Source organism: Lactuca sativa, chromosome 7 (assembly GCF_002870075.4).
Source record: "Lactuca sativa cultivar Salinas chromosome 7, Lsat_Salinas_v11, whole genome shotgun sequence".
NCBI classification, from domain to species: domain Eukaryota; kingdom Viridiplantae; phylum Streptophyta; class Magnoliopsida; order Asterales; family Asteraceae; genus Lactuca; species Lactuca sativa.
The window spans coordinates 50,815,800-50,823,431 of NC_056629.2; the positions used below are offsets into that span (position 1 = coordinate 50,815,800).

The following is a 7,632-nucleotide window of genomic DNA, read 5'->3' on the forward strand; positions in this document are numbered from 1 at the left end:
TCCATCTATACCCTAATGGTTTCACAATTCTAGGTGTAAGGATAATGGTCCCAAAAATCCTTTCCCTTGTTAAGAGCATTTAACTCAACTTACATAGCCTCCTTCCATTTAGCCAAAACATTTCTTCTTTGACATTCAATGACAGATTGTGGTTCAGGATCATCATTCATAATATCACATGTAACTGAATAAGAAAATATTGCACTTATATTGTTAGTTTCATTTTGGTCACATATTCTATTCGTTTGACCATAATTTAGTGCAACATCCTCCTTTCCTTGGGGAATTTTGATAATTTGTGTTTCTCCAGGAACATTTTCCTCATGATCTAGTGTATTTTCTACTCCTCTTCTTTTTCGTGGGTTCTTATCCTTAGAACCAAATAGCCTTCCACGCTTCAGGCGTATTTTAGAATCTTGAGTGACTTTATCATCAGATTCTCCATGTGGAATTTCAATTCGAGCTGAAACACTGACAACTGGTATATATGATTTAGTCACTCTTTTTTGTGTCAGTAAATGCATCTGGTAATTGATTTTCCATTTCTTGGAAATGCATTATCTTTTGAACTTCCATTCCACATTGCTTTATGCGAGGGTCAAGATATGATAAAGAAGGCTCATGTCATGAAACATCCTTTTCTAGAATCTTCTTTTCTCCCCCCCCCCCCCCCCCCTCTAATGATGGGAAATATGTCTCATCAAATTAGCAATCAGCTAGGCGTGCTGTAAAAACTTCACCTGTTAATGGTTAAAGATATCTTATAATAGAGACTGACTCATGACCAACATATATTCTCAACCTTCTTTGAGAACCCATTTTTTTCCGTTGTGGTGGTGTAATGGGGACATATACTACACACCCAAAAATTCTCAAATGGGATATATTTGACTCTTGACCAAAAGCAAGTTGTAGGGGAGAATATATATGATATGAACTTGGTCTCGTGCGTATCAATGATCCACCAAGTAAGATTGCATGGCCCCAAATAGTAACACGAAGTTTGGTCCTCATTATTAATGGTATAGCTATTAGCTAGAGACGTTTAATCAGTGATTCAGCTAAAACATTTTGTGTGTGTACATGAGCAACTGAATGCTCAACAACAATTCCAACATACATACAATAGTTATTAAATGCTTGTGAAGTAAATTCACCATCATTATCAAATCTCACTTTGTGGTAGTATAATTAGGGAAATGTGCCCTTAATTTAATAATTTGAGCAAGAAACTTTGCAAATTCCATATTACGAGTTGATAATAGGCAAACATAAGACTATTTGCTAGATGCATCTATTAAGACCATAAAGTATCTAAATGTTCCAAATGGTGGATCAATCGGTCCACATATATCACCTTGAATTCTTTCTAGAAATCTAGGTGACTTCCTTTCAACTTTCATTGGAGAATGTTTTATAATTAACTTTTCAAGAGAACAAGATGTACATGGCCTTACGTCGTTGGATTAAGGGAACCTTTGGTCCTTCAATGGGTGCCCATGCGTGTTCTCAGTTATCCCTCGCATCATTGTCAATCCTGGGTGACCCAACCTATCATGCCATAAACTGAATGTCCCAGGATCACAATTTTTTCCATTGATTACCTTATTTGATTCAATCATATGTATAATGCAAACCATAATCAAGTGTTGGAAGTTTTTCAAGTACATGGTTCTTGTCTAAAATGTACATATATTTCTTATTTTCTATAGTCACAGTTTTTGTTTCATATCATTTGAAATATACGTCATTGAAACTTAGTAAGTTTCTGTTAGACTTTGGAGAAAATAAGGTATTTTCTATACAAAAGCTTGTACCATTTAGTAATATAAAATGAGCTTTTCTAGTTCCCTCTATCAAGTCTGCAGGACCTGATATTGTATGTATGGTTGTTTTTGTTGGTACTAATTCTGAAAAATATTTCTTTGATTTCAAAATAGTATGTGTACTACCACTATCTGCTATACAAAGAGCTCCAACCTTTTCTTGGTGTTGTGCTCCGGTTGGACTCATATTAAACTTCACATATGACATAAATAATAAGTGAATAAACATAATCATAATAATTATTATAAAGAAAGTTCATTTATTGTAGGAAATACATTACATGAAAAAAAAATGAAGAACAAACAGGTTTACTAGAACAATAATATAAGTTTTTAGTTTATGTCTTCCATATCATTATAGAAATCAGCAAAAGTTAGCGGAGTGCATTCAACATTATCAATGAGGTTTGCTTCTTTTCCTTTTCCTTTAATGGACACTTGATAAAGTTGACAAAGATGTGCAGGTGTGCGACATGTCCTTGACCAATGGCCCATGCTACCACATCTATAGGATGAACCATCATATTTTTGTGAGGTCCCAGTATCATGCCTTGCCACTTTGGCTTTGTCTTGTGTATGGACATTGTTACTTTGTGAAGATTGATAATTATTCATTTTCTAGCCACGACCACGATTATTACCTTGTCCACGACCAGTATTAAGGTTCTGATTTTGGCTTTGGTTTCGATTAAAATAACAATGGCATCGTCCTCGACCACGCCCTCGTCCACGCATATTGTTTTTATGAGTATCAATGTAGCATTTGCTTTAGGAAGCGCTACTAATCCCGATGGACGAGATTCATGGTTTTTCATCAAGAGCTCATTGTTTTGTTCTGCAACAAGCAGGCATGCATTCAGTTCAGAATATCTTGTGAACTTTTGCAATCGATATTGTTGCATCAAGGTAATGTTTGTTGCATGAAACGTGAAGTAAGTTTTCTCCAACATATCTTCATCAGTAACTTCTTGTCCACAATATTTGAGTTGTGAACATATTCTGAACAAAGCTAAGTTATATTCATTTACCTTCTTGAAGTCTAGAAACCTTAGTGTTCTCCATTCATCTCTAGCATTTTGAAGTATAACATCCTTTTGATGATCAAATCTTTTTTTCAAAAGATTCCAGAGAATACTTGGATCAGTAATATCAAAATATTGAAATCTCAACATTTTATCAATATGTTTATGAATGAAAACTTGTGCTTTCACATTGTCTTATGTCAAGCAATTATTAAATTCATATATAGAATTTGATATTCTCATGGATTCAAGATGCATTTTTGCATCTATCATACATGACACATAGTTTTTCTCACTAACTTCAAGTGTTACAAATTCGAGCTTTGCAATGTTGGACATATTGTAACCATAAATTTTAAAAAAAATTAAAATTAAAATTAAAACTCATTTATTTCAATAAATATTACACAAAAAAATAAGCAGTAAAGCTAACATTGCATACAAACCTAAAAGTAGATGAAATTCCATATTATCTTCGATGTTAAGGATTGAGATGAAAAGTAACATGACTATTATAGTCATGATTATCACAAAAGGATGAATCATCTTGAAACTCGATTTCTTGAAATTGATTTGTTTGATAGAAGAGAGAAATATTTGTTATGGATAAAATAAACAGGGTAAAGATGTTTATTTATAGTAAAAAAATATATAGTCGTTGCTTTTATTGTTTATAACCGTTGCATATATATATATATATATATATATATATATATATATATATATATATATATATATATATATATATATATATATATATATATATATATATATATATATCCATTGTGTATGTATATTATGTATATGTATATGTATTTTATAAATCATTTAATAAGACTTATAACTAATACATAACTTTACTTGGTATAATTTTACTAATTAAAAACATAAATAAATATTAATAAATGTTTAAATAAAATTATGAAGAGTATCTAAAATATAAATAAACATTGGCATGTATAAATAAACGTTAGTATATATAAATAAAAATTAATTGCATAATTTAAATGTTAGTATGCATAAATAAAAGTTAGTTGCATAATTTAAATGTTATTATGCATAAATAAAAGTTAGCTGCATAATGTAAATGTTAATATTCATAAAAATTAGAATACATAAAGAAATATTAGTATAAGAAATAAAAATCGTTAGTAATATATAATGTCCATAATGTATAAGTTTTATTAATTCATTAGTATTTTTATTATTTTAAAATGATGGAGGTTTTTATAATTAATATTGTTTTTATTAAGTAATACATACATTGATTAAGATAGATGTGATTTCCACTTGTTTAATAACCTTGATTATAACTTTCGTGTTAATAATGTGCTATAAATTTAACATAATTTAAACATGATTAACAATACTAAACTAAAATTTTAAGAAAAAAGAAAGAAAGATTTGGAGAGAATTTGATCACTTGTAAAATGTATTCAAATTGGTGTGTCACATTCTTTACAATAGATATATATTTTTAGTGCAAAGCTTACTCGTCACATGTCTACGTAACTAACTATAAGTATTGACTGTTACAAATGCACCAATTATTTGTGTCATTCATCAATTATTTACAATATATATATATATATATATATATATATATATATATATATATATATATATATATATATATATAGAGAGAGAGAGAGAGAGAGAGAGAGAGAGAGAGAGAGAGAGAGAACACTGTGTATAGAAATTATAATGCAACCAAATATGATTTTTTAATTTATTTTTTTCCAAAAAAATTCCACCGGTCTCATTTTTATGACTCAAACCAAGGTCAAGCCAATCTAGACAATGACCAAAAATATCCATGTGAAGCAATTCTAATACCCTCTTAGCTAAGATTACATTTGTTGGTTGACAAGAAACATGAGAAACAAAGGTTTATTGTTAAAAGTATGTTACTATATTAATCTAAAAGAACATATTAACAGAAATTGAAGAAGAATACAATTGTAGAATAGAAAGTAATGATTAAAATCGTTTAATTGCTGTAATGTGAAATTGGAAGTTCTCTGAATAAGGTCGAAAAGGAATTGAGGAGTCGTAGTCGTCTTTTGCCAAGAGTCTTCAAGAATTTTGTGGTTAAACATGATAATTTGATATCCACCATTAATTTTATAAACAATACACTTAAAAATCTTGCTTCTTTACTACACAACCTAAACTACAAATTGGTTGGTTTTAATAGCAAATCAAAACCACAATAAATTTACAAAATCTAACATGTGAACTGACCTAATTATGAAGGAAAACATGAGGTCCATTGCTTAATGCTTGAGCTCAATCTATCTGGAAGACCAACACTCCACATGCTCAAATCCGGTAAAGGACCCGTGAATGCAAGGTAATTCTCACCATCACTTTTTGGCATCTTTTTCCAATTTACCTGTTGTAAGTAATTAATAATAATGTTACATTGTTAAAAAAAAACATAAAAATTGCATATAAGAAATCATCAGTTTGTAATAGCTTTCTTACTTGTCCTGGAAATGCTTTGCACATGGCATTAATGGTGGAATTTTTCTCCCATATAGCATCACTACTGCCACCACAATTCACCATAAGCCGACCATTTGGCATCAACTTTTTATTAATTTCCAACCAGGTTTCCACCTGTCAACAGAAAATACTAAATAAAATCTATCGGCTATGTGTGTGTATGTGTGTGTGTGTTTAACTGTTTATACCTCTTGCAACTGAGCCAAAACCTCTCCACCAGAAAACAAATCAATAACAATACCTGAAAAGAATTCTGAAATGAAACAACAATGAAAATAGATGATATTTAATTGATTGACAATTATGAAATTACCAGCATACCCCCCGGGAATGTTACTTGATGTAGAAAGTGCATCACCAATATGGACATGAAGAACACCACCATCTTCTGTATGCTTTTCAAGATCAGATAATCCAAGATGTTCTCTTGCTTTATCAATCAACTGAAATATATATAAGAAAAAGATATAGTCAATAATCCAAATTTTCAATTTAATACCATGTTTAATACATTCTCATTTTTCTTAAACACCCGATTAGAAGCTATGATTCATTACAATTTCATCAATCTCCCATCCATGAAGCTGCAGTGAAGGCCATAACGTAAGCATCAAATGTGCAGCTGTTCCACCACCCTGCAATTTAACATATTTCCACTGTGAATTTTGGTTGATCAATAAAGATAATTACTATTTAAATAAATAACAGAACACAATTAAACTTTACCAATCCAAAAATTGCAATTGGGCCTTCTGGAATAATAGCTGGTAAGGTAGCAAATTCATCCTGTAGTGTACAATTTGTTGAAATATCACACAATCACAATGAGTATGATGAAATATCTGTATACTCTACATTTATAGTACAAAAACTGCACCAATAGAACAACATTAAACCATTTTGTTTAACACTTTACAACCAAGAATTGGTACAATAATCCGAGCATACCCAATATGAACCAGTCCATGTCTGTCCTTTCATAAAGATGCTGTGAACATTGTCTGCAGTATCATCAACAGCAACTTAGGAAAGGAGCTAGATTTGAAAGCATATCATACTTTGTAATAAGCATTTGAGTTTTAACACAGTGCTAGTGGTAAATTGGTAACAAAAACTGGAAGTACATTATAAGAGATTTGAATCATTGTCACCATCTTCCCAACAGGCGCCTGAAACGAAAGTTGAATTCGAGATAGTCGTAAACAATACGACCTAAATGATCTTAGATCAATCAGATGAAACTATTGCATTATCGACAGATAAATATACGGCAAAACACACACAGAGAGAGATAAAAAGAGCATACGAGTAGAGTCAAGGAGGAGCATTCGTGATTCAGCTGTATCTACGATGACGATGTCGTTGTATATACTGTTGATGGCAGTTAACACTTGAAATTCAACTTCTGTATTGCCTTCTTCAGTTGATACCAAGGCCGAAGAGAAGAAGGGCTTTTGGTTTTTTGTAACAATGGGTAGCGGATTCGAAGAAAATGGGCGGGGAACGCGTAGGAGGTGATGGTAATGCCGGCCAAATCTACTCAAATGACTGGGAATCGAGGGAATCGTTGAAATTGTTGGGATTGAAACTGATAAACTGTTGAATAGTAACATTTTCAGTTTTCGTTGAAATTCCCTGCAACTACTAGTGGTTTGAGCCTTGAGGATATCTATAAGGATAAGAAACTATGTTCGATAACTTGGTATGATGGTTTTTGCAGTGATGATTGGTATTTTTTTTTAAGTATATATTTTGATTTAGAGGTTGTTTGGAAATTTAGTTGAAATCAATTGTTGAGGGCTAACATGCTCGAAGCTAGATCATTCATTTTATAAACACTAAGGTTGATTTTAAAAAAATTATATATGAATATATAAATTTTAAATATTTTTTTTAAAGAAAATATTAAATATTAAAGTGGAAGCATTAAGTATTTTTTAAAAAAAAATTCAAAATATATATACAAACAAAATGATGACTAATAAATAATTCAATTTATATTAATAAATAAACTACAGAAAAATAATTATATTTTGACCCTATAGCATTTTTTTAGTTTGTCAATAAAAAGCAACAAAGTTTGATTATTTTTTTATATAGACCATTTTGCCTAAAATGACAATAAACTTTAAAAGAGACATGTCAATTTTGAATTATATATATTGAAGGAAACATATTAAATTTTGGAAATATAAGGAAACAAATTAATGACATATAACTAGGGATGAGCAGTTTGTCCCAAATCCCGATCCCGTACCGGAACCGGTACCGAACCG

General features: G+C 30.7%; 2 protein-coding genes across 4 annotated transcripts; both read right to left on the minus strand.

Moving 5' to 3' along the window:
- Positions 1-2,437: 2,437 nt before the first annotated feature.
- On the minus strand, positions 2,438-2,998 carry LOC128127237 (uncharacterized). The gene has a single exon (XM_052765677.1). The coding sequence runs from the start codon at positions 2,996-2,998 to the stop codon at positions 2,438-2,440; it is 561 nt and encodes a 186-aa protein (XP_052621637.1).
- A 1,669-nt stretch (positions 2,999-4,667) lies between these two features.
- On the minus strand, positions 4,668-7,137 carry LOC111905076 (uncharacterized). 3 transcript variants are annotated; one of them, XM_052765565.1, is made up of 9 exons: positions 6,663-7,137; positions 6,305-6,357; positions 6,083-6,142; positions 5,914-5,991; positions 5,670-5,799; positions 5,545-5,609; positions 5,336-5,470; positions 5,093-5,243; positions 4,668-4,922 (listed from the first exon to the last, which is right to left on the minus strand). In XM_052765565.1, exons 1-8 carry the CDS (start codon positions 6,967-6,969, stop codon positions 5,097-5,099), a joined length of 975 nt encoding a protein of 324 aa, XP_052621525.1. In that variant the 5' UTR covers positions 6,970-7,137; the 3' UTR covers positions 4,668-4,922; positions 5,093-5,096. The 3 variants fall into 3 exon arrangements, with proteins under 3 accessions (XP_052621525.1, XP_052621524.1, XP_023756528.1); XM_052765564.1 differs by lacking the exon at positions 4,668-4,922 and having other exon boundaries at positions 4,924-5,243; positions 6,663-7,136; XM_023900760.3 differs by lacking the exon at positions 4,668-4,922 and having other exon boundaries at positions 4,924-5,243; positions 5,545-5,597; positions 6,663-7,133.
- Positions 7,138-7,632: the final 495 nt, after the last annotated feature.

Coding starts and splice junctions, on each gene's coding strand:
- LOC128127237 (XM_052765677.1), bottom strand. CDS start 2,998: ATGTTGAGATTTCAATATTTTGATATTACTGATCCAAGTATTCTCTGG.
- LOC111905076 (XM_052765565.1), bottom strand. CDS start 6,969: ATGTTACTATTCAACAGTTTATCAGTTTCAATCCCAACAATTTCAACG. Junction 5,610..5,669: donor CATTCCCGGGGGGTATGCTG/GTAATTTCATAA, acceptor GTTTCATTTCAG/AATTCTTTTCAGGTATTGTT. Junction 5,244..5,335: donor GCAAAGCATTTCCAGGACAA/GTAAGAAAGCTA, acceptor TACTTACAACAG/GTAAATTGGAAAAAGATGCC.